At 42.8% G+C, this 27,727-nt stretch overlaps 1 protein-coding gene and 1 long non-coding RNA gene across 2 annotated transcripts in view; one reads left to right on the top strand and one right to left on the bottom strand.

Annotated features, from left to right (window-relative positions):
* Positions 1 to 111: 111 nt before the first annotated feature.
* Positions 112 to 27,558, bottom strand: erich1 (glutamate rich 1). Its single transcript, XM_085996432.1, has 5 exons — positions 27,460 to 27,558; positions 26,778 to 26,988; positions 22,131 to 22,271; positions 9,121 to 9,249; positions 112 to 2,887 (listed from the first exon to the last, which is right to left on the bottom strand). The coding sequence occupies exons 2-5, from the start codon at positions 26,794 to 26,796 to the stop codon at positions 2,544 to 2,546; spliced, it is 633 nt and encodes a 210-aa protein (XP_085852558.1). The 5' UTR covers positions 26,797 to 26,988; positions 27,460 to 27,558; the 3' UTR covers positions 112 to 2,543.
* The window catches only part of LOC147112297 (uncharacterized), a 260,202-nt gene continuing 259,542 nt past the window's right edge, over positions 27,068 to 27,727 (top strand). The window contains exon 1 of the long non-coding RNA XR_015079476.1: positions 27,068 to 27,333. This is a non-coding gene — a long non-coding RNA (uncharacterized LOC147112297). The remainder of the gene's footprint in view (positions 27,334 to 27,727) is intronic.

The following is a 27,727-nucleotide window of genomic DNA, read 5'->3' on the forward strand; positions in this document are numbered from 1 at the left end:
CCTACTCCTGAATTTTGCCGGTTAACCGAGATTTCTGGTTGTTTGGGTGCCAGTAAATTGAGAGTTTCCTGTAATTTGCTGGGTTATGGTGGAAAAACCTGGGGTGTGGGACTAAATTGGACAGCTCTTAAAAGAGCAGGCATAGGAATGATAGGCCAAATAACCTCATGTGCTGGAAGGTTATATGATTTTATAGTGCCTTCCAAAGGGCAGTTCAGCTTGGGCAAAACTAGAATCTCAGGTTCGTATGTTGGTAGAAGTTTTATAAAATAGCTAATGGAATTTTTTTCAAATAAAGCTGTAATAAAAAAATGCCCAGATGTAAAACATTAAGTTCTGTATAAACTTAAACAAATGGATCAAAATTAGCACTGTAAAAATGTGTTATTGGGTCATGAACCTGCAAAGAATCAGAGCAGACCAACTGACAGTGGATTGCATTAGACAATCGTAATGAAGCTAGGAATCAATATGTTAACAAGGTTAGTTATATCTCAGCACTGATTAAACTTAAATGTGATTTATACAATAGAATTTTAAAGTAAGTGGAAGGTGTAATTGCTCTCCCATTGTACAAGTGCTATTTCAGTAAAGCCTTTCTGCTGTACAAGTGCTTCTCCTTACGGAGGACAAACCATAAATCAGCATGTTTCTAACATTTTACAGTGTGCTTTTGTAAGGCTTGTAGAGCTAGGACAAAATCTGAAGCTAGAGAGTAAATCTCAAATATCCTTGGATTTGTTAGACAGCACTTCTTGGGAGCCACTGCAACTCACTCAGCAGGGGTGAATCACACCAAGTCCATGTTACAGAAACCACTGGTTCCTAGGTATTCCTCAAGCATTTGGCATGAACTGCGGAAAACAGCAAATATAAATAAGTACACACCAGGAGTCATCATAGCAATTTCCTTGAACTCCTCCACAGCATATCTGTTAATATCCTGTGGGACAATAGCTTCAAACAATGGAGAAGCAGCACATCAGAGGATGGCATAGTTCCCTACTCAAGACCCACAGGACATCATGCATAATTTCTAAGATGAAAGATATAGTGCCAGGTTCAGATTTACCATAAAATTATAGAACAAAGACTTTGGGGAGAGGAAAATGAAAATTATTTATCCATGAAATAGTACTTCTTGTAAAAAATCATCCATGCTACTACATCAAAATAATGTTTCCATAACAATCTGGTTACTTAAATTGATGCAATAATTTTAGGGTTGTAGGGCTACAGGATAATGGGCATGGGTCCAGAGTCACAATAGCCCAGAGGCTACATTCCAATCTCAGTCATGTCATTTTCTTCCTCACTGTGCGACGCCATGAAAATCAGAAGTAATCATCCCGGAGCTACTCCTGCCGAGCTCCTAGCAGCTGATTCTGGATTGGTACTGGTAAAGGACTGGGCGAAAAACTGCCAGGGACCATTCTCTCACATATCCTAAACTAGCCACGGAAATTCTTGAGAAAAAGACACAATCTCCATGTTTTCTCCAACAACCTTGGTGGTTATTTGTAAAAAGCAGTGGTATTCAGGTCCGGCAGAGGAAATTGAGAGTCAGGCAACACGACACATACATCACGTGAATGATTTTAACATGTGCTAGAATTGTTCCAGTGTCACTTATCCTCTACACATACCTGTGGTAGAAACAAAAGTTACATCCCAAAATATTTTATTTTCCATTAACATAGCTACAAAATGTTGTAAAATAGTTTTGAAATGTCAAAAAGAAACCCTTTATAATAATCTACCAGTCTACAACAAGGCACAACCAAGTTCAAGAATGGAGTAGACTTAATTTGACAGTTGCATATACAGGAAACTCTCGATTTACCGGCACCTAAATAAACAGAAATCCCTGTTAACCGGCAAAATTCAGGAGTAGGTTCAGGTAAGTTTTACTTCATATTAGTGGCCGTTCCTGGATCTGTGGCCGTGTAACCGGGGTTCCTGCACCTGTTGCTATGCAACAGGGACGCCTGGATCTGTGGCCGGGGTTCCTGCACCTGTTGCCATGCAACAGGGACGCTTGGATCTGTGGCCGGGGTTCCTGCACCTGTTGCCATGCAACAGGGACACTTGGATCTGTAGCCGTGTACGGAGCTCTCGTACCTTTTACTATACCGCTCTGTAATCCGGATTTTTTGATAAACCGGCAACACGCTAGTCCCGGATAAAAAAAGTTTCCTGTACATATAACAAAAATACATCTTCTCAAGCAACAGGGCAGAAATGTGCTTTCAATGTAAAATCATTTAACTTTCTTCTCTACCTAAAAAAATGTATAAATTTGGATACCAAAAAATACACTTTCCCTGCGACGTGGAAAACACCAAGTCAGGCTACAACATGTTTTTTAGTTGCTGATTGAACTCGTAATAGATTCAACTTTTCAATCTTAAGGGAGAAAACAGATTAAGAAATGTTTTAATGGGGTGGGTGGGGGTAAATCAATGCTAGGAAAGAAATTATCCAAGATTATTTTAAGGATTTACAGAATGCACCATCAGCAAAGTACAATTTCCAGGTTGCATTCAATGACCTGAAGCTGCCTTCGTTTCACCTTCAACAGCACCTTCTTCACTGCTGCCCTCTCCTGGTTGATAAGTGAATTCCACAGCTGTGGCTCTGGCTACCAGCCCAGCAGCCTTTAGCTTTTCTTTATGTCGTTTCTTTTTCAGTTTTCTTTTCCTGTTTTTAGTTAATGTTTCTGCTCCAGGCTTTGCAGGATCTATATGCAGTGTCTGCAAGATGTCAGTTTGTGATGCCTCTGGTTGCTTAAGTGCAGATTGTGCGTTTTTATTGTGCTCAAGCAATGAGCTATTGAACTTTCTTCTCCGCCTATGTTTTCTTTGAAATTTGTGTGAACAATCTCCTTCTGTAATTGAGCAAACGTTAGTTGTAATAGATAACTTCACAATATGAATGGTTTTCTATTACCAACAGAGTACTAAGCATTATAACACAATATGGAATGGCGTATGTAATCTGTTTGTTCTACAACTAATGTTTGTAGACACCAGAAATAAAGTTTATACAGAATAAACATACTTGAAAGTAAACTGTATTTATTATATTATAATTCCAAGTGAAATTGAAGAGCTACAGTAATTTTAAAGAGTTCCATTTTATTTGTCTTTCACAAGATAGGTTCAGTTGAAGGAGGACTTTGGGCCCACTTGATTTCATCTTTTTCAGAATATCAGCCTCATCATGCTCCCATTACAGCTTTAATATCCACTGAACATGTTGAGAGGACCAATGCTTAACTTCTTGTCCAAAAAGTGACAATTCTGACAAGGGTTCCATAAATGCAGTCTGACTTTTACTTCCAGTAACACAAAAGGTGGTGACTTTATTGCTTGGGTTAAAAGATCATTTTTCTAAATCAATGACATTTAAAAAATATTCTGGAGGAATGTTAAGCTTTAAAAAAAAACCTCCAAAATAGCGCAGTCATTTAAAGTACCATTTTCCAGATTACACTATCTATAATTAAATTCAGTGCAAATTAATAATGGTTTAGAATTTTATAAAACAGAGCCTGTTAAAGTGTGGATCAAGTCAGTTTACACTAAATTAAATCTTACTTCACTGCCCAGAGCAGATGTGAATTAAATCTACCCAAGCAAACAAATTGTCTGAACTCAACTATATAACCCATCCCTTCCCTTCACTGTGGGCACATGAACATCAACAGTTTAGAACACAAATTCTCTTAACTAATGATAAAATGGATCTATACACACACAACTGACTACAACATGGACTACTTTTATTTATTTGTTTTTGATAACCAGCGAAAAACAAATTGTGGACTTAATAAATCCAGATGTCCTAAATTTCATCCTGGTTTGTGCGTACAATCAAATTTGGAGAAACAGTGCTCACCATAACCTGTAACCTCATGGCCTGATATATTCCTCAGTCATACATCATCATTAGGCTAAGAGACTGACCCATGGTCAATGTTTCAATGAATGCGGAAGGGTGTGCCAGGAGATTCACCTGGCATACCTTAGAATGTGGTACAAACCTAGTGACGCTATTACACAGGGCTACCTGCACACTAAACACTAAAAGCAGCAGGGGCTACAGACAGATCGCATTATCAGTAGATTTTACCGAAGTTTTCTTGTCCTACCACATCCAGTTGAGAATGGTGGTGGACAATCGGGCAACTAAGAGAAGGCAGGGGCATCCATAAACATTCCTATTCTCAACTACATCCCGAGCATGTGAATACAAGAGACTAGGCTGAAGTGTTTGCAAATGTTTTCAGCCAAAAATGTTGAGTGGGTGATCTTACTTAGCCCCCTCCTAAGGCATCCACCATTAGAGATGTCAATGTCCAGGCAATTCAGTTCACTCCACTTGATATTGGGAAGTGGCTGCATGCACTGTACACAGCAAAAGCCATCGGCCCCGACAACATCACAACTTTAATGCTGAAGGCCTACGCACCAGAGCTACTCATTCCCTATGACACATCCGCCCATCAATGTGGAATACTGACCAGGTATGTCCTATCCACAAAAAAATGATAAAAATCTAACTTGGTCATTTATCACCCTCTTCCCAATCAGTAAAGAACTGAAAGGAATCATCAATAGTGCCATCAAGCTCAGGTTCTGCTCGAACCACTTGACTCCAGAGCTCATCATAGCCTTGATTCAGACATGAATTCAAGAGCTGAATGCCCAAGGAGAGGCGAGAGTAGCTGCTCTTGACATTAAGACAGCATTTGACCAAGTATGGCACCAAGGAGCTCTAACAAAACTGAGGTCAAGGAAAAAAAATTCTGCAATGGCTGGAATCATATCAGACAAAAAAGGAAATAGGGTCTTGAGGACATTGCTACAGGAGTTCTTCAAGCATCTTTGGCTTAATCATCTTTAGCTGCTTTATCTAAGATGCCTTCTATCATAAGTTCAGGAGTAGGACTGTTTGCTGATAATTCAGCTTCATCCTCCTATAGCCCATGCCAGCATACAGCAGGACATTAATAACATCTTGGCTGACAAGTGACAGGTAATATTTGTACCATATAAGCACCAGGCTATGCCCAACTTAAAGAGGAGAAAGCAAAACTACAGCACCGCCCGCCCCCCCTCCCCTCCAACCTTCAATTGTATCACCATCACGGAGATCCCCATTAACCAGTAGTTTGACTGAACCAGCCACATCAACACCGTGGCTACAAGAGCAGGGCAAGGGCTGTGCATTCCTCAACGAGCAGCTCACCTTCTGACCCCTCAGACGCTCCATCTGTGAGGCTCAAGTCAGGCATGTGATGGAATACTCACTATTTGTCTGCAGCCACAACATGCAAGACCGAGCAGTTTGCTTAATAGCCGTCCCTACCAATATCCACCCTCTCAATTACTAGCACACTGTGGCTGCAGGCAATGACCATCACCGCCACTTGACATTTAATGGCATTACTATCACCGTTCTGGGGGTCACCATTGACCAGAAACTCGTATTCTGCAGCGAGTTGGCCCCCCAAATCCTTTCCACCACCTACAAAGCACACGTCAGGAGTGTGATGGAATACGCTCCACTTGCCTGGATGGGTACAGCTGCAACACCACTCAAGAAGCTCAACACCATCCAGGACAAAGCAATCCGCTTGATCGACAACCCATTTACCAACTTAAACATCCACTTCCTTTACCACCGGCACACCATGTGCGCTATCTACAGGATTCATTGCAGCTACTTGCCAAGGCTTCTTCGACAGCACCTCCCAAACCCACGGCCTCTACCACCTTGAAGGACAAGTACAGCAGGCGTATGGGAACACTATCTCTGCCAAGTTCACCATCCCAACTTGGAAATATATGGCCGCTCCTTCATCATTGCTGGGTCAAAATCTTGGAACTCCCTACCAAACAGTAGGAGTAGCTTCACCACAGGGACTGCAACAGTTTAAGGCAGCAGCTCATCAGCACCTTCTGAAGGGCAACTAGGGATGCGCAATAAATGCTGGACTTGCCAGCAACGCCCAAATCCCAAGAATGAATTAAAATATAGAATACCTACAGGGTGCACAGCAGCACCTCCCATCCCCGCGACCTCTACCACCAAGAAGGACAAGAGCAGCAATGTTGTGGCAGCACCATCACCTCCAAGTCACACACCATCCCAACTTGGACATATATCACTGTTCCTTCATCATTGCTGCTTCAATATGCTGGAAATCCCTAGATCATGGGAGCACCATCACCACAAGGAGAACAAGGGTAGACAATAATGTGGTCTTGCAGGGGTCGCTCACATCCTGAGAACAGATAATTAAAAATAGTCCTGTTTCACAGGGTCTATTTCAGTTAAACTGTATATAGCTGAATTAGATGTTTACCAAGTTTAATGATGAGATGCAGTCAGAACAGCACATTATAAACCCACCATTTTCTTTAACTAAACTGTTGACGTTGCCATGAAATTCCATGTTGCTCATTTCTCATTTTAAAAATGCTTAAATATTGGAATGCCCCATGTTAGAACAGGATTTTTGTTTCTTAAGCAATTAGCTCATAGGGACTGTTTATATTGGAAATAAAAATAGGAGGCACATTTACTACATGGGTTTGAGCTTACCCACAGAAACATCGAGACACACACACAGGGCATTAGTTGCCTCAGTGTTCCCCATGTCTAACCAGTGTGAGGTGGTAATGTACAAAGCAAATCAGTTCAGTAGACTCCCAGAGTTCTACTGAAGGCAGAATAGAGGAGATCAACAATCTTGATTACTGGGGTCAGAGGGAGAAGCTATGATGAATAACTTGATAATCTAGAGTTCTTAAACAGTGAAAAGTGAGATCCAATACAACTTTAGAGAGATATACGCAAGATACTCAATGGGATAAATGAACCCCCAAACAATAGATATGCCAGAGCAGCTGGCCAAGTGGACACAGCTTCAGCATTAAGAGCCAACTTCGGATAAATGTAAATATTCCTTTACTCAGAGGTGCTCAACAGCTGGAACAGGTCGTCACAAAGAGTGGCTAAGGGCAGGACCCCAGACTCACTGAAGAAACAACTACAAGCTGTAATAGTAAGGCAGAAGGGCTGGTATTTTTTTTGTGTTCATTCATGGGATGCGAGCGTCGCTGGCAAGGCCAGCATTTATTGCCATCCCCAATTGCCATCGAGAAGGTGGTGGTGAGCCACCTTCTTGAACCGCTGCAGTTCGTGTGGTGAAGGTACTCCCGCAGTGCTGTTAGGGAGGGAGTTCCAGGATTTTGGCCTAGCGACGATGAAGGAACGGCGATATAGTTCCAAGTCTAGATGGTGTGTGACTTGGAAGGAAACTTGGAGGTGATGGTGTTCCCATGTGCCTGCTGCCCTTGTCCTTCTAGGTGGTGGATGTCGCAGGTTTCGGAGGTGCTGTCGAGGAAGCCTTGGCAAGTTACTGCAGTGCATCTTGGATGGGGTGCCAATCTAGCGAGCTGCTCTGTCCTGGATGATGTCAAGCTTCTTGAGTGTTGTTGGAGCTGCACTCATCCAGGCAAGTGGCGAGTATTCCATCACACTCCTGGCTTGTGCCTTGTAGATGGTGGAAAGGCTTTGGGGAGTCAGGAGGCAAGTCACTCGCCGCAGAATACCCAGCCTCTGACCTGCTTTTGTAGCCACAGTATTTATGTGGCTGGTCCAGTTAAGTTTCTAGTCAATAATGATCCCCAGGATGTTGATGGTGGGGGATTCGACAATGCTAATGCCGTTGAATGTCAAGGGGAGATGTTTAGACTCTCTCTTGTTGGAGATGGTTATTGCCTGGCACTTGTGTGACGCAAATCTTGCCACTTATCAGTCAAAGCCTGAATGTTGTCCAGGCCTTGCTGCATGCGGGCATGGACTGCTTCATTATCTGAGGAGTTGCAAATGGAACTGAACACTGTGCAATCATCAGTGAACATTCCCACTTCTGATCTTTTGTTGGAGGGACAGTCATTGATAAAGCAGCTGAATATGGTTGGGCCAAGGACACTGCCCTGAGGAACTGCAGCGATGTCCGGGGGCTGAGATGATTGGCCTCGAACAAGCACAACCATCTTCCTTTGTGCTTTATTCTTGAAGGAGAAGATCAAATAAGGCAACGTTTGTTCACCTGAACTCATCTATCTATATATATCTAAAGCGGCTCTTCTGTCTGTCCCGATGTCTGTCCGTTCTCTATACGTTTGAAAGTTACAGAGCGTACAGACGCGCGCGTCGCCTCAAAAGAAAGCTTGCGATTCCGGACCGGTCATAGGCGTATTTACGTTTCGGCCGGACAAAAATCCCGCCCGCGGTATCCCAAAAACGTTCAGCGTTCCGCTCATTAGCATCTCATTAGCGACCGTGTGACGTCGAGGTCGACCAATCGGACGGCGGGTTCCTTCCTACAGTTGAGTGTCGAGTGACTCGACGATTGACCACTCCTACGCTTCGGTGACCTGACCGGTCGACCAATCGGTGCGTGTGTGGGCGGGCCTTATCCTTCTGAACCGAGGTGAGTGGCCGCCATCTTGATTTTTCACAATTTTCCCCCCCACACTTTGTGTGTTAGGGAACTAAGGTAAATATTTTAATGATGTGTTAGGGAATTAAATAACAATTTAATGGGGGGGGGGGGGGGGAGCCTCGGGAAATCGCGGGGGGGGGCCCTCGGGAAATCGCGCGGGGGGGGGGGGGGGGTAGCCTCGGGAAATCGCGGGGGGGGGGGGCGAGCCTCGGGAAATCGCGGGGGGCTCGCGCCGCCCGCAGCGGCCGTCCATCAGCCGCGCGATACGCGGGGGACCTCAGGCGCTAGGCAGGGGGAGGGGCCAGAGGGGAGCGGGGGAGGGTAGGTGTGGGGGTGGGGAGGGAGGGAGACAGGGGAGGGGAGGGAGGGAGAGAGGGGAGGGGAGGGAGGGATAGGACAGGGAGAGGACATGACAGGGAGAGGGGGGACACACAGGGGCAGGGAGACCAAGCGCCCCAAAATTGCCCTTGCAACGCGGGGCTCCCCAGCTAGTGGGGATATAAATGATGTGTGATGAGCAGCTGATGTTTGGCATCACTGTTGCCCTTTTTCCCCCCAAAATGATTCAAAAAGGAACAAACTGAAACTTTTGTTACCTTCTGGTTCTTCATCACTTGAATCTTGAGATTCATGCTGCTCATTTGGTCTAGTGGAGCACACTTCATATCCAGAAGGGGGCAGGCTCACTGTATAGACTTTCCTGCATGCAGGAATAATTTCTGCATCTGTAGAGAAGATTTGTAACATTTTTTTGTATTTGATTTCTTTACATTTAGTATCTTAAATCACTTTTTTAAATCATTGAGAGAGTTTACAGCAGCCACAATACAAGTGCTACAGTTATTGGCCCAGAAATTCGGGTCTCCACAGGTGAGTACCCTGTGCGTAGGCCAAATGGAAGTGCCGGTTTTCTGCAAGCACTGCGCATGCACGGGAAACTGGTACTTCCGATCCTCTGAACGAAGAGGTTCAGAGGTCGAACGCGCGCGCAGGGGAGGCAGCGCGTGTGCTTTGAACTTAGGTTTTTTTAAACAGGTTTTCACGCGAGGGTAAGCCTGCAGGATTTACATATTTAAAAAGCAGGCGTAAGGCCTGCTTTTTGCAAGGTAAGTGGTCAATTAATTAAAATTAAAACATTTTTTCCACAGGTTTATTATTTTTAAATGCTTTAAAGCAAGGTAAGTTTATTTTTTAGCCCCGTTAGAATATAAAATTATTTTTTTCAAAAATTTAAATTATTGTTTAAAATAGTTATTTAATGTAATTTATAGTTTACTTAAAAAGTGTGATTTAAAAAAAAAATTTGAAGGTTTACTGCTATTTTGGGGCCCGTAGTATTTATAAGTTTTGACAGGTCTTCCTGTCAATCTTATGAATGGGCTTTTCCCTCCTCTGATTGGCTACCCATGGCTCACGTGATCCCAGGGGACGCATCGCACCAACTACGCCCCTGGGACATGCAAGCACAGCGCGCCGGCAGCTGGGCCAGGCCCCGGAGCGGAATTCCACAGGGCCCTACAGCTTAACTGCCGGCGCGCAAGGTAAGTGCAGGTCGGGGGCTTGCACCCGCAGGAAGCCCCCGACTCGAATTTCTGGGCCATTATTTAAATACAGAAGAATTGCACTGGCTTTTTGTTGTGTGGTAAATGCAGTTCGTAAACATTGGGCTGCCTATGCTTTTGCTAAACAGCAGCTTCACCATTTGCTCCTCCAGTGATGTAATTACATTGCTGACCTCACCACGACATCTCCCTCACTACTCTTCCCATCCCCAAGAACATCCCTCTCTCTCACCAACTACTAAAGTTGCTCATCCCCAAATTTGGGAACAAATTCAGATGTACAATTAAACTCAGTATCCTAAGACTTTCCTTGCTGCTGTTGCAACTACAGGAAACTTTGTGCTATCCGGCACCGACGGGACCGAGCTGTTGGCGTCCCATCAAAACTGCCGGACAAACCAGCGCTAACGTTGAAACATACGGAGATTTTGAGCTCCGTATCTGGCAACAAACCCAAACAGCTTCTAAACAGTCGGCCGTACCTTGCAAGCGTCTCTGTAGCTTAGCAACAGCTTCAGCGAGAGCTTGCAGAGCTTGACTGTTGAGAAAAAAGCAACGAAAAGAAAAAAAGCCTAACGAAACGGCTCCTGATTTTTGCCGGTGGCTCGAGCTTGCCAGACATTTAGCCTCCGGATAACACAACGTTTCCTGTAATTGTTTTGCAAACTGCAAATGGCATTTTGCAGTATAACTGAAAAGCTTCAAGTATAACTAATATGAAATTATCTTTTTCTTGTCATAACATTGTTGACATCGTTAAGACTGATTATATTTCTGCATTTTGGCCTTTACAAAAAAATTAAACAAAAACTTCCCCTTAAAAATCCCACAGTAAATATCAGTAGTGTAGTCACAGTTCAACAGCTTTATAAAACGTTCCGATTTAAAAGCAATATTAAGTAGTCAATTTTTTGACCTGCTGACTCGACTACCCACTAGCCAGGAAGTTAATTGGCTTCTGTGGTCAAAATATGCATTTTTCACCCTTCCAAGCTGATTAAAACCTCAATCAGTTTAACTCAAAAAACAGGGAACCCTAATTATATGAAAGTGGATTCATTTAAAAAAATGCAGTGTAGCTTCCTTTGCAGATTTTTTACCTAGAACTTGCAATGTGGAAATAATCTATCACTATTTAATTTATCATAACCGTACATAATATTGAATGCTTCCATCAAGTCAATTCTTAACCTACTCAACTCTAGTGATAAAAGTTCTAACTTCGTAAGTGTCTTTTCATCCCTAGTAATATGCTGAATCTACTCTGCACCTCTTCTGCTTTTGTATCCATCCTATGGTGGGATGTCCAAAATCGTACGAAATACATCAACTGTTTGCATTTTTATGGCCTTCTACTTGCGCTCCCACCTTTAATGACCTGTGTATCTGCACACTAAAGTCGCTCTACTCCATTTAAAATCTTACCATTTAAGGTGCACTTCCTTTTCCCAGTTCTCCACAATCAGCTATATCGGCCACCTAGCTCCCCATTTCATCTTCGTGCAGTCTTTCAATCTTCTTCACAATTTTCTGTATTACCTCGCCCAATTTGGGGTATTCAGCAAATTTCGATATTGTTCTCTCAATTCCTATGTCTAGATCATTTCATTATGTAGTAAATAAGTGGCTCAAATGCAGAATGCCAGTCACATCTTTCCAGTCAGAAAATTCCTTTTACCTTTACCCTGTGTTTATGCCCTCTAACTCTCTAGCCATGCTGCCACACATTCTCCTTAATTCCATGTGTAATGGCCCAAAAATTGCAGTCAGCGGTGTAGCTATGGAGTACGCTGCAGACTTCCGAAAATACAAACTTACCTTGTGTGAGGCCCCACACGTAGACTTGCTGTTCAGCGCTGCAGAGTTGTGCGAAGCGTATATCAGTGAGCCCAGCGTACAGCCTATGCGCAAGAAGATACGGCCACAAAATCTGTCAAAACTAAACCACGCCCACAGAAACTTCTTTCAGCCTCTTGCATTGAAGTGACCTTTTAAAGACTTTTAAAAACTTCTAAAAACTTTTAATTAAACGGCAAATTGTCCCTTAATATTAAATTTAGATGCAAGTATTTTAGAGAACATTCACGGTACATATTTCATTGTTTTCGTTTAATGCATTTATTAACTGTCTCACAAAAATAGAATTGTTGGAAAAATATGTAGAACTGCAGTGTTAACAAAACTGGTACTTGGACTCAGCAGTATGTAACAAAATACCAATATATTGATTTTTGAAATGCAGTATCTGTATAAGGTCATAGCCAAAAAACTCCGGTTAGGTTTACGGAAACAAAACCTCTGCTTCAGTGAGAGTGGGTGCAGAAAAGGGGACTCGTGTTTATTATGTACTGTAACATTTGCCAACTAAACCAAAACATAGTTGTGTTTTCACATCTACTCTGTATGAAATTCACATGCAGTTATGTCTAATGTACTTGTCACAATGTCTGCTCTCGCACATAATTATATATAGTTCTATAAAATGTGTGAATATTTGGTATATATGCAATAAATGTAATAAAACATTTCATGTGTACGTTTCTATAACTTACTGAAAAGGTTGAGCGCCTGGTCTGCCACAGCTCCGTATCATTTCTAAACAGTATGTGAGACGCTGGAATAGGATAAGGCTTGTTGGTGCAGAATACTAATAAAAGTGGTATGCGTTCAGTACAAGTAGTTTGTTTCTGTGGGTGGTTTTCTGGTAATATTTGAGTTTGCAATATATAATACCTGGTATCATTTCAATTTTATGTAAACTTACTGAACAATTTGCAGATTTTGCCCGTTTTAGGGTAAAAGTTGTATTGCTTACAATTATATCCGTTGCTTGCTCTCAATGTCCAATACAAATGACATCATTAATAATTTATTAGTGCAAACTTTTTCGGCAACTTTCAAAGTGCACCCGCTGTCAGGAACCACGCCTGAAAATGCCTGCACGGTCTTCCGGGTTCCTTTCACAGTGAAACAGGCTCCTGCGCCTGTTTTCTCTTACCGTAACATTTTCGTCTGTAATTGCTGGGCAGTTAGTGAGCAATTAGCACAACTCTGCGGCAGCAATGAGTATTTAGCACATGAGCAATTCCAAACTTGCGCTCAATTTCAAAGGCGGTATGATGGCGTACTCGGAGTACGCCGTCATATCCACTGCAAAATCTGCCCCATTATCTTTGCCGAAAGTCTCTTGTGATATCGTATAAAATTTTGAAAGTCATAAACCACAGCCATCGCATTTCCTTTACTTATCCATTATTTATTCAGAATTCTATAACGTTAGTCAAGCACAGCTGGCCCTTTAAAATTCTATGCTGACTGGCCAGGATTAACTTATGATAGTCCAAGTACAGGAAACTCTTTGGTATCCGGCACCGACAGGACCGGGATGGTGCCGGTTGATTAAAAATTCCGGATGATGGAGAGGGTTATCCACCGAGGCTATTTTTAAACAAACAAAAATAAAATAATCAAGAAATGTGCAGTATACAGTAACTGGATACTCACCTACAGAATGTTGTGTTAAATGGATGGTGGAAGATGCAAGTACTGCCAGTTGAGGGTAATCCATAACTCTTTAATTACTTAACAGTAAACAAAACTTATACAGTAAACAGAAAAATGGCAGATCAGAAGAGACTACCGGCAGCGCGGGAGAGTCAGACTCCTGTTACAGGGGTATTGAGGTGTTCCGACTTCCGACAGCACCAAGAAGCAGAGTAGTGGCAGTTTGGAGAACTACCCCCACTGACTAACTCGGCCACCGCGGGAGACTCGGACTCGGCAACATTGCCGGTTATTGAGGTGTTGTTCTCGGAGTGAGAATTTTGCCGGTTAATAGAGAATTCCGGATATTTAGGTGCCGTTTAAACGAGAGTTTCCTGTACTTTGCAATGTCATGCTGTATTATGGCCTCTAGTAGTTTACTAACAACTGAAGACAGGCTAACTGGCTTTTCCCAATCTCCGATTTTGTGGAGGAAAGTCACATTTGCGGTCCTTCAGTCCTCTGGCACATGATTTCTTTTCACAAAATTTTATCTCCACTCAAGATTCTCAAAGATGCAAATAATCAGATCTCGGTGATTTGTCTACCTTAAGCTCGAGTAATATTTTTAGTTACATCCCTTTGAATAGCAACCTCCATCAAGTATTTGAGATCCATTTCTGGTAGTTCTAAAATACCTATATTCATCTCCCTGTGAAAACAGAGGAAAAGTATTTAGTATTTCTACTGTTCCCTTACTTTCCACCATGAGCTTGTCTCCTTCACTTCGTGGCTCTACCACACCTTGACTATCCTCTCATTATTAATATGCCCATTGAAACCCTTTTCTTATTGCCCTTTATGGTTTTTACCAGTTTTCTCTCATACTGCCTTCTTAGCCTTTCCATTCTCCCTTTTCATAGCTTTATTATATTCTTGTCCCATCTTACTTTTCCATCATCTACTCTGCAAGTGCTAACTGCTTTAAAGTTTCAAATTTGATTTAGTGTCTTGATTTTTCTATGGAACTCAACCTTTAAAACACTCCGGCCTAGAAATTCAATGCTGTAACGCCAGCCGTTAAGGCCGGTTTTGTAGAAAAAATGTCAGCTGCCTCACTTCCAGCGTGGAATGCGGCGGCCGCCATATTGGGCAGCGTTGCCATAAGTATTTTAAATTACCAGGAGCATGACGTCAATCGGTGTGCAATGACGAATTGGCGCACGCTCATCCATTTTGGAGCTCGCCGTTCCTCTTAGTGCCCTCTCCAAAGCACGTCTGTACGTGCAGCAGTTGACATCGCGTAGAGCCGGGAGAAAGCGGCGGTGAGCTTTAACCCATACAGTAAATAGCTGCCGAGATAACTGGTAACTATGGAGAGTTCAGACTATGTAATTGGAGTGAAAACCGTTTCCAATGAGATGAATCAAATCTCCCCCTTGGTCTGTCAAACATTACAGGTGGTAAATACTTTAAACTATGTGATATGCAGGTTAGCGCACTGTCACTGCTAGCTGCAAGACAATGCATCCTCATCCCCCTCCAGCATCATGGTGGAGCACAAACCTCCACACAGCAAACATCTGGGTGAAACATCTGTGGACCCATGACAGCCAGCGAAGGTGGGAGTACCAGGCAATCTGATACCCATTTGTGGATCCCACACAAGACCCAGACAAATGTCCGAGAGAGCAAGAGGGGAGCCGTGGACAAACAAATGCCTGCTAATGTGCCACAATGGACCCTTCTCCAACCCAACAAGGGCCATCAGCGGACTCGGCACCTCCTGACACAGCAAAACCCAAGAGCCATCACCAAATGATCCGAAACAGCACATTGCCCAAGAATGTCACACTGATCCTTTAGACACAACCTTCGACCTTCTGCTGAGGTTACCGCCAGAAAGAGCATGTTGCACAAAAGATTCTGCGTCCATTCATCAGCACCAAAATACCTGCGCCCGTTTTCCGGGCAGCCGTTAACCTCAGTCCGCAGTGGCAAAGGCCGTTTTCCTGCTCTAATCAAATTTCTAGGCCTCCATTTATTGAATGTATTTAATTGCTATCCTTTCCACTGTCTGTATAAATATTTACCATTGATGATGACCTATGGTTCCATTTCCCAATTTTATCTTCTATTTAATCTAGGCAAAGTCCTATGGCTCACTATAATTTGTATTTTTCAGCAAAATTCTATTTTTCCAGCAAGTACCCTTGACATCTTCTGTTCCAACGCTGAACCTAATTATATTATGATCACCATATTCCAAATGTTCCCCTACTTTTAAATAGTCCACTTGTATCATTTCATTACACAGAACCAGGTCAAGTATTGCTTCTTGCCTTTTTGCAGCAACAACATACTGATTGAGAAAGCAGCCCTGAAGACATTGCAAAAAAAAAAACACCTAGCCTTGTTCACCATAAACATTTTACAGGAATCTCTCGTTTAAACGGCGGCTAAATATCCGGAATTCTCTAATAGCGGCAAAATTCATACTCCGAAAACACCCCAATAACCGGCAATGTTGCCGAGTCCGAGTCTCCCGCGGTGGCCGAGTCAGTCAGTGGGGGTAGTTCTCCCAACTGCCACTACTCGGCGGCTTGGCACGGTCGGAAGTCTCTGTAGGGGAGTACCCAATTATACTGCACATTTCTTGATTTTTTTATTTTTGTTTGTTAAAAATAGCCTCGGTAGATATACCTCTCCGTTATCCGGAATTTTTAATCAACTGGCACCACACTGGTGCCGGATACAAAAGAGTTTTCTGTACTTGACACTGTCAATTATTGGATCATTAAAATTTGACAATTATAATTTTTATATATATTGAACTAATTTGTCTACAAATGTCATCCTCAAATTTCTTTTCACTTCTGAGTGGTCTATTATATATTTAAAAAGTTATGTGACTGACACCTTACTATTCCTCAGGTCAATCCAAAGGGATTCAACTTGGACTGTTTCTTTATTTAAATCCCTACGCACTAGTTCCATGATATTGTTCTACTTAACACTACCACATATCCCTTCCATCTCGATTCCTTTGGAAAGTTTTATACCTAGGAACATTTTATTGCCAATCTTGACCAGTTACAACCACATACCAGTTACTGTTAGGTCATAATTTTCTATTTCAATAAATGACTCTAGTTCCCTGATGTTGTTTCTTATACACTTTTTCAATGTTATTTGAACTCCCTGTGGCAATCTTTTTTTTGTGCTTCCACATCCCAATTTCTTCTCTTTACATTCTTGTCCTGTTTAGTGTCTTTCAACTGTTTGATCTCATTATCTATGCACCTAAAGTTTACTTTCCCTTCAAAGCTGCCTACTCTGCTTTCTTGTGTTTCTCATTCCTCCCCCCCCCCCCCACCCCTGTATTAATTTAAACCTTCCTCTAGTTAACTTCTCTGCAAGGATTCTTGTCTCAGCTCGGTTCAGGTACTGTATATTGGTCACAATGGCGCAGGAATTGAGCCCTTCCCTCCTATACTTTGCATCTAGCTGCACATTTACCTTATTAATCTGACTAGTCCCGTAGTGACCAGCATGTGGCATTGGTACTAGTCAGAGTCATAACGTCACAGAAGGAGGCCATTTGGCCCATCGAGTCCGTGCCGGCTCTCTGCAGAGCAATTGAGTCAGTCCCATTCCCCCGCTCTAACCCCGTAGCCCTGCAAGTTTATTTCCCTCAAGTGCCTATCCAGTCTCCCCTTGAAAAGATCGAGTGTCCCCACTTCCACCACTTCTGTTGGCAGCAAGTTCCAGGTCAACCACACACAGTGTAATTTTTTTCCCCCCCTCACATCCCCCCTACATCTCTTGCCCAAAACATTAAATCTATGTCCCCTAGTCCTTGTACCATCAACTCGTGGGAACAGCCTTTCCCCGTCTAGCCTAGCCAAACCCGTCATAATCTTGTACACCTCTATCAAATCACCCCTCAACCTCCTTTGCTCCAATGAAAACAAATCCAGCTTCTCCAACCTGTCCTTGTAGCCAAGATCCCTCATCCCCGGAACCATTCTGGTAAATCTCCTCTGCACCCTCTCAAGGGCCTTCACATCCTTCCTAAAGTTTGGTGACCAGAACTGGACGCAGTACTCCAGTTATGGCCTAACCAACACTTTATAAAGGTTCAGCATAACTTCTCTACTTGTGTACTCAATACCTCTATTTATGAAACCCAAGTTCTCATATGCTTTGCTAACCACTCTCTCAATATATCCTGACACCTTCAGGGACCCATGTACATTAACTCCCAGGTCCCTCTGTCCCTGCACACTCTTTAAAACTGTGCCATTAAGTGTATATTGCCTCTCCCTGTTCCTTCTGCCAAAATGCATCACCTCACACTTCTCTGTATTAAATTCCATCTGCCACTTGTCTGCCCATTCTGCTCGCCTTTCTATGTCCTGTTGCAGTCAATTGGTATCATCCTCACTGTTTGCCACATCCTCAGGTATGGCTTCATCGATATATACACACTGACCCTTGGAGAACACCACTATCTACCATCCTCCAAAACAGCCATTTACCACAACTCGTTATTTTCTATCCTTAAGCCAATTCCTTATTCAAGTTGCCACTGACCCACCTATTCCATGAGCCTCAATTTTGTTAACTAGCCTTCTAGGTGGTACTTTGTCAAACGCCTTCCTAAAATCCATGTAGACAACATCCATTGCATTCCCGTCATTGATCCTCCCTGTTACTTCATCAAAAAATTCAATTTGATTAGTCAAACATGATCTGCCTTTTACAAATCCGTGTTGGCTCTCCTTAATTAGCTTAAACCTCTCCAAATGCCCATTAATTTTTTTCCTTGATTGAGGATATAGAATGCAAAATATGGTAACAACTCGCTTCGCATAGCCAAGGACCCTGTCAATCTAAAATGGAGGATCCTGTCAGCATAAAATGGTGGTGAAATGTCGACATCACTGAGTCACTTGCATATTGTAAGAAATGATCATGTTAACTCAAGAAACTGTGAAGGCAGCAGGAAGTAAAATAAAAGAAGCTAAACTGATCTGTGGCTGCTAATATGGCTGGCACCCACGATGTCACACCTTGCTGGTGGAAACAGTGTAGGGCGGAGTGCAGAGGTTATACAGACAATAGGCGATCAGAAAACACATTACCATGATTGCAAACGCATTACCATAATGATTAGGTGATCATGAAACCATTACCAGGATATTTACTTAACTATAAACCATTCAGTGAAATGTGACTTCTTTGTTTCATACTGCCAGGCCAGGAAATCAAATTAAATGTATACGTGTACAGCTCGGGATTGGTGCAGACTGTACGATGTGTTAATGTCTTCTCAAATGCAAGTATAATAATGTGGCACACTGTATGAAAGATTGCTTGCTCTGGTTTAACCTGTCGGACTCTTCTGGAGTCAGGACTGTGCTGTATCAGAGTAAGTCTCCCGGGATGACGGAATAAAAACTGTTAAACTCAACCAGTATTCGACTCTGTTTGTACCGAACCAGATTGAGGACCAAAAGAATCCGTTTCAACATGATTATTGTTTCTAAAACTTTACCCACCACTGATGTTAAACTGACCAGCCTGTAGTTACTAGGATTGTCCTTACACCCTTTCTTGAACAATGGTGTCACATTTGCCACTTTCCAATCCTCAGGCACCTCCCCCACATCTAGGGAAGATTGGAAAATTATGGCAAGCCCTTCCTCCCCCAATTCCCTTAGCAATCTGGAATGCAAGCCATCTGGACCAGGCAACTTATCCACTCTAAGCATACCCAGCCTCTCTAGTACATCCTGCCTATCAATTTTCACCCCTTCCATTGCTAATCCTAACATTACTACATTTGACATCCATCTACTTAATCCATCACCTAATTTCTGGAAGTATTTTTTCAGGATCTGGATCCTAGTCTTTCCTACACTGTTAGTTCTGATATGAACTATGACTTCTGGCTGATCTCCCACCCTCGCCAAAAGCTTCTGCACCCACTCAGTTCTGTCTACACATAGACACTTAGAAGGCAACTAACCATTCTGTGCTCACATTTATGGTTACAGAAGAAGTGACCATCCCGTCCTCTCACTATTGAAACTTCTACTATCAGTGTCCCTGGATTTCTCCCCCTTGAGCAACCAGTTTCTATACAGTACCATGGTCTTGCTTGTGGCTACCTACAAATTGTTGTCCTTGGAATAAGTATATAGTACTTAGAAGTTTATGGCACAGGAGGCCATTTGGCCCATCGTATCCGCACCAGCCGAAAAAGAGTCATCCAGCCTAATCTTACATTCCTGCTCTTGGTCTGCAGCTTTGTAGGTTATGACACTTCAAGTGCATATCCAAGTACTTTTCAAATGTGTTGAGGGTTTCTACCTGACCACCCTTTCAGACATTGAGTTCCAGACTGCTTTTAAATCTATGCTTCCTGGTCATTGACCTCTCTGCTAAGGGAAATAGGTCTTTCCTATTCACTATCGAGGCCCCTCATAATTTTATACACTTCAATTAAATCTTCCCCTCAGCCTCCTCTGCTCCAAAGAAAATGACTCCAGCCTATCCAATCTTTCCTAATACAGGAAACTTTGTGCTATCCGGCACCCACGGGACCGAGCTACTGCCGTACTCTCCAGAGTTAATGTTGAGAGATACGGAGATTCTTATCTCCGTATTTGACAACAAACACTGTTGCTTAGCAACAGCTTCTAAACACTCGGGTGTGGCCCTAAAGCTCTGTAGCTGAAGCTGTTGCTATAGCTACAGACCTTGCACAGCTTGACTGTTCAAACAAAGCAAAAAAAAACAAACAAAAAGAATAAAAAACGGCTGCTGATTTTTGCCGGTGGCTCCAGATTGCCGGATAGCTCACCTCCGGATAGCACAAAGTTTCCTGTAGCTAAAATTCTCCAGTCCTGGCAACATCTTCGTAAATCTCCTCTCTACCCTCACTGATACAATCACAACTTTCCTGTAATGTGGTGACCAGACTGTACACAGTACTCTAGCTGTGCCTAACTTGTGTTTTATGCAGTTCTAGCATAACTTCCCTGCTCTTGTATTCTATGCCTCGGCTAATAAAGTATCCCGTATGTCTTCTTAACCACCTTATCTACCTGTCCGGATATCTTCAGGGATCTGTGGACATGCACACCAAGGACCCACTGTTCCTCTACACTTCTCAGTATTCTATCATTTATTGTGTATTCCCTTGCCTTCTGAGCCCTCCCCAAAATGCATTACCTCACACTGTTTCCAGATTGAATTCCATTTGCCATTTTTCTGCCCACCTGATCAGTCGATTGAGATCTTCCTGCAGTCTACAGCTTTCTTCCTCACCATCAACCACACAGCCAATTTTTGTATCATCTGCAAACTTCTTAATTATGCCCCCTACATTGAAGTCTAAAATCACTGATGTATACCACAAAAATAACAGCCTTCCAGTCGCAAAAACACCCAATCGTTATCCGTTGCTTCCTGCCAGCGCCAATTTTGGATTCAACTTACCACTTTCCCTTGGATCCCATGGGCTTTTCGTTTTCTGACCAGTCTGCCACGTGGGACCTTGTCAAAAGCCTTGCTAAAACCACGTAGGCTACATCGAACACGCTACCCTCATTACCTCCTCAAAAAATTCAATCAAGTTAGTCGGACATGACCTACCCTTAATAAATCCATGCTGACTGTCCTAGAGTATTCTGTGCCTTTCTAAATGGCAATTAATGCTATCTCAGAATTTTTTCCAATAATTTGCCTAGCACCGAGGTTAGGCTGACTGGCCTGTAATTATTCAGTCTATCCCTTTCTCCCTTTTTAAACAGCGGCACAATGTTAGCAGCCCTCCGGCACCACACCTGCAGCTAGAGAGGATTGGAAAATGATGGTCAGAGCCACTTGCACTTCCTTCTTATTCCTCTTCTGACCTCAACAGATGGCGACGTGCTTTCAATGTTTATTCTCTTGTACGGTCAGTCTGGTACTGACTATTTCTTGGAACGTTTGTTCCAGAAACCATTTCCACTTCCCAAATGTAACTTTAAGCTTGAGCGAATGAAGCTCGAGACACTTCCTGCAAGTGTGATTAATGTAGCTGCTCAAACCATGCAAAAAATCCTAAATCTAGCAAGATTTGCACAACACAGATCACTATTGTGCTGCCATTGTAACACTTCTGAACTTTATCGAATACTATATCTAATATTAAAAAATTAACCATTATAAAAGTCTAAACAGCGAGTCTACCTATATACATTTCTTGAGTACTTGTCTTGATAATACTGAAGTTGTGTACAGCTATTCCTCTATTTTTTGCCATCCTGCTGTTTTAACTTTAATCAATATTTCCATCAAGATAGATGTACTATACTTGGTGGAATCTATATAATTAAATTGCAAGACTGCTGGGGCCACGACAGTTTGCATACAAGAGTCTGTGGTTTCTCAGCAGTGCTGTCAATCAACCTCAGCAGTAGAATGACAAAATACATTCATAGTACCGTATACAAAAGGATCTACTGTAGTTCATTTGTTGCAATGTTGATATATTTTACATAATTTACCTATTGGGTCACCATTGATTTTGTTTCTTTCCTCTTCCCTCTGTTCTTGTTTTGCCCTTGATTTTTTTGTAGGAGCTTCATGTATCTTTTCTTCACGAGGCAGTGAAGAATATAATTTCTTTAACACCTTTTGTTTAAATGCTGTAGGGAAAAGAAAGTTACAATGATTAAGCACACAGTGTGACGTGCACATTTATTCAGATCAGAAGCTAATCTTTTAACAGTTTGGGAGCCCCCAGATCAGCCTCTAGGCCAATCCAAATGCTAACTACTACACATAACAAACCTAGACATATAGAGCCTTTTCTACATAGCAAAGCATCCAAAGGCGTTTAGCAGTTGGGTGTCAGACCCAAGCAAAAATAGTTTAGGGTTGATAGCCAAGTGGTATTGTTCTCAAAAGGCTTTTCAAGATGTAACTCCAGTGCAGTGTCAAGCCAAATTTAACAAGCTATCAAAGGGTCGACTGGACCTCCTAAGTACATTATAAACTTATGCATAGTTTATCTAAATGTTTTGAGTATACAGGCACGCCTAAGTTTAAATATATATAAAATTTACCAATCTAAAGTTTGCCATTAGTCAGGAAAGTTGGATTTGCAATCTCAGATCACAAGCTAAGGTACAGCCATAGCCTTCATTGAGTTTTAAATTGCAAATAAGCAGCATTTGAGGGTTTGAAGTCATTAGAATACAAGTGTGCTTTGATCACATTTTCCACATTGCAGCAAGTCAAAAAAATGAGCAATTCATCACTACATCTAATGTACATCAAGCATAGTTGCATCCCTTATTCCTTCAGTTGTATGGATATAGTGTTGAAAGCAATAAGATCCCTGGAGTGCACATTTGAATATGTTTCACCTTTGCTTCTATTATCCTGGAGAGGCTCAATGGCAGCACTGAAAGAACTCTGAAACCATTCTCCTTCTACAACAAGCCACAGGTCTCACAAAGCCAAGCCAGCAGAAAGTTTGCTTTTGGAGAAATTGACCAACAGTTCCAATTTGCTCATTATGGTTAATGCAATATTGATTCATTTCTTCTATAAAAAGAACTGAATAATTATCGCATTAGAAGAGACGGAATGTTATAGGAATAGAAGTAAGGAGAGAACATCAAATGCTGTATGGAACTCAATGGCTGCGGTAGTGAAATAAAATGTAATCTATAGGAACCAATAAATCAATATTAAATAATGGAGATATGGTGACAGGTTTACTTGACCTATTTGGAGTTCAGGAAGTAGATACTGTATATTCTGCCAGATAATTTAAATGGGGCAAGGATGGTTAATGAAAGAATAGACTATATGTGGTCTGTAGAAGTAGCAGGCTTAACGGGTTAAACAACTCCTGCTCTTTTAGGTGAGAAAAAAAAACTGTCCTTCAGTTGACAGTAATCATAGAGTATAGAAATGGTAAATGAACAAGATTAAGTTGAAGGAGCAAAAGCACAAGGGAGGAAATGAGAAAATTAAGATTTCAAGGAAAGAGAAAGTGTGAAGGACAAGCAGCATGGAAGTAGACTGAAACAGTGGTGCAGTGAAGTGCATACTGAGTATATCCACACTACTTCAGAAGCAAAAGTATGCTCACTTTTTGTCAGCATGTAGTCAAATCTATACTTGGTTACTGAGTATACGCACTTGTAATTTTTGGAGGGTAATCTATTACTGAAGATTAAACATAGCTTAGTCTTATCAACTTATCTTCCACATACATATTGTACACTAGGTTTAATTTTTTATTCATACCTTATCCCTATTACATTATATGATATAGATATATATATATAGATATTCCATAGAACCATAGATATTTACAGCACAAGCCATTCTCTTCATTGCATCTATGCCAGCTCTTTGCTACAATAATCCCAAACTCTCTTCATTGCCCAGCTTCTTTTTCTCTATTAAATATTTATTCACTCTCTTAAAGATAGCAAATGTGAACCTTAATGGATCTTGCAGGGAAAGAGACGGCCCAAAGAAGTACATTATATCCTGACTCCAAAAGCGCAGGACCGCAAATGATAAAAGGTCAGGGTATTGTAAGCAGCCATCATCTGATGAAAATTGTAAGGCTTTGTGGCAGATAAATTAGATCAATGATTATTTTGGTACCAAAGCCCAGAAATTACTGCCAGCAATACTAGCAGACCAAAGGTTGATGCATTCATTGATATCAGGGATGAAAAGCTTCAGTTAGAAGAGACTTGAGAAACCGTGGCTTTTTTTCATTGGAACAATAAAGGATAAGGCAAGATCTGATAGAGGAGCTCAAAATTATGAGGTAAATTGGGGGGAAAATATTTCACTAGTTGGAAACTAGAGGGCATAAATTTTAAATCACAAAAAAATGATTTTTTAGAAACAGAGGAAAGAAAATTCATAATAGCTTTAAAAAGGAAGTGGATATGTACTTGAAAAGGAAAACAAAATAAAAGGACACAATCAAAGGGCAATGGTAAAGGAATGAGACTATGTGGAAAGCTCTTTCAGAGAGCAGGTACAGGTAAAATGGGTTGAATGACTACCATCTGTGCGACAACATTTTAACATTTCTATAGATACCATTCCTTTGGTACTCTAATGGAGGTCTTAACTGGCTTAAAATAGTTCAATATCTGCATTATAATAGTGACCAAAAGAATATCATACAAATTGATTTAGCATTTGTGTACTCAGTCAATAGTACATTCCAGACTTAGAAAATTATAGTGGCTTTAAAAATGTACATTATGTTGTTAATAATGGATGTTACAACATACATAATGCAACTTTAAACTTCTCTCTCTAGCTTGCATTAGTATATTCTCACATACATACATACATACAATAAAATGGAAAAAGCACACTAACTAAAGTGTTAAAAAAAAAAATCAAAATTTTCTGGGGGAAAGCAAGCCCCTAACTGTCACCCAAGAAAATAAATGCATATAGCTAATGTACAGTATACCCACCTCTAGAATTGCCACTACACAAATGTTTACAAAGACCCCAAAGGATTGAGGAGAAATATATCACAACTTAAAACGTTGACAAATTCACTGAGGTTGGCCCTGTGCCTACACGACAAAATGAATTAACTATAAACGGAAAATGCTGCAACTACTCAGCAGGTCTGGCAGCATCTGTGGAGAGAGAAACAGAATTAACGTTCCAGGTCAATGAGCTGAATGAACAAATTGGCTGTGGAGCCCTTGAGACTCCCGAGGACACGAAAGGTGCTATAGAAAAGCAAGTTCTTTCTTCCCATAAGGACATGAGAAAATGCTGGAAATACTCAGCAGGTCAGGCAGCATCTGAGGCGAGAGAAAACAGAATTAACATTACAGTTCTGATGAATGGTCATAGACCCGAGACGTTAACTTTGTTTCTCTCTCCACAGATGCTGCCTGGCCTGCTGAGTATTTCCAGCATTTTCTGTTGTCATTTCAGATTTCCAGCATCCGCAGTACTTTGCTTTGGTGTATATATAACATAATACACATACACTCAGGCCAATAGTGCAGCCACTCTGAGCACCTGGACAGCCCTTTCCCCCAGTTACTGCCCTTTCTTCACTTCCTGCCCGCCCAGCTGTTCATGTTCAAGCTTTGGGCAAAGTGGTAATGGCTTCAAACTTCTGACGAAAGGCCACTGACTTGATACGTTAACTCTGTTTCTCGCTTCACAGATGCTGCCTGACAGGCTTAGTATTCCCAGCAGTTTCTGGTTGTATTCCAGAGTTCCAGCATCCCGCAGCGTTTTGCTTTTCGTTATCACACAGAATGAGGCCATTTGGCCTGTCCAGCCCGTGCCGGCTCTCTGCAAGAGCACTTCAGCTAGTCCCACTCTTTCCCCATAGCCCTGCAATTTTTTTCCTTCAGGTACTTATCCAACTCCCTTTGAAAAGCCACGATTGAATCTGCCTCCACCACCCGTTCAGGCAGTGCATTCCAGATCCTAACCACTTGCTGCGTAAAATAGTTTTTCCCCCATGTCGCCTTTGGTTCTTCTGCCAATCAATTTAAAATGATGTGTCCTTTGGTTCTCCACCCTTCTACCAATGGCAACAGTTTCTATCTCTCTACTCTGTCTGGACCCCTCACGATTTCAATCACCTCTATCAAATTTCCTCTTAACACTTCTCTACTCTTAGGAGAACAACCCCAGCTTCTCCAGTCTATCCACATACTGAAGTCCCTCATCCCTGGAACCATTCTCATAAATCTTTCCTGCACCCTCTCCAAGGCCTTCAGGTCCTTCCAGAATTGGACACAATACTCCAGTTGAGGCCGAACCAGTGTTTTATAAAAGGTTCATCATAACTTCCTTGCTTTTGTACTCTATGCCTCTATTTATGAAGCCCAAGATCCAGTCTGCTTTTTTTTGTTGCAGCTTCGGGAGTTGGACTCTTGCTCCAGCCCCGGCCGCTCCTTTCCTCTCCTCTGCGGCGCGGCTTCCACTCGGCGTTGCCAGCAGCGCCTTTTTTTGATTCCGATTTTGCTGCAGCGTCGGGACATTTCTTCCCGTTCCTAGTTTGCGAGTGGGGAAGCTTCCCCCGGTGTATAAACCCCCGGGCCCACCAATCCGAAATCGGGCAAGTGCACACATTGCCAGCCCGAAGCTGCCGCTGCCGCCACCGCCGTCATCCTCCTTACCCTGCTTGCGATCCACCATCGCATTGAGTGCGGCGCCGGCCCGCTAACGCTCTCACCTCTCACCCCGTGCACAATTCAAACCGCCATCTCGTGCCTCTTCAGTTTAACCGACAACCCGCCGGCTCACACGGCAGACACGTCAATCACGAGCAGTAGGGGGGGCGGGGCGTGAAGGAATTGCAATCTTCTGATTGGCTGTCCGGTGGTCCCGCTGGGCGAGGAGGAGGGAAAAAAAACAATCAATCGGGCGGTACACATGCGCGTTGGTTTTGAGCCGGGCCTGACCGACCTTCTCAAAATGGCGGCCCTTGTGGCCGTTGCCTCACTCCGGCGCGTGCGCGCGCGCCCCCCGGCGCTGTTGATGTTTGTGCATGCGCGGCGTGTGTGTGAGTGGAGTGAGCGCGGGGAGAGAGAGAGCGCGAGCAGCGACAGCCAAGTCTGGCTGAGCCGCAAATGAGGATCGCAAGGGTGACAGCGGATCTGGCGGACCGTCCCTCAGCAGTGTCATGCACTGGGCGCTGAGAGGGGGAGAAATACCATGTCAGCGTTGAAGAAGGTAAACATGGTGGTGGTGGTGGGAGTGGGAGGCTTCTTGTTTTTGCATGTGCTGCTGCGCGCTGCTCACTCAGGGGTGGGTTGGTCTCCGGGTGATTACAGGGCAAAGACGCCGCTCGCTGTGTACCTGGCAATTATGGTGCTGAGCTGAGACTTGGTGAGGAGGGGAAGAGTTGCATTGCTGCCGGTGTGTTGATATTATTCTCCTCTCTCTCACACCACCTCCAAGTTGTTTTGGGCTGCAGGTGAGTGACTGCTCGCCTCCCCACTCCAGGTGCGCCGAGGGCGGAGCCCGGCAGCAGATGGTCAGCCTCCGGGGCGGAGCAACTGGAGAAAGGGTGGGTGTGTGTGTGGGCAAGAGCTTTTAGGGCAGGAGCCAGAACAAGACAAGAGAA

This window comes from Somniosus microcephalus, chromosome 9, assembly GCF_052327205.1.
Source record: "Somniosus microcephalus isolate GS21.2 chromosome 9, FLI_Smic_1.0, whole genome shotgun sequence".
NCBI classification, from domain to species: Eukaryota; Metazoa; Chordata; class Chondrichthyes; order Squaliformes; family Somniosidae; genus Somniosus; species Somniosus microcephalus.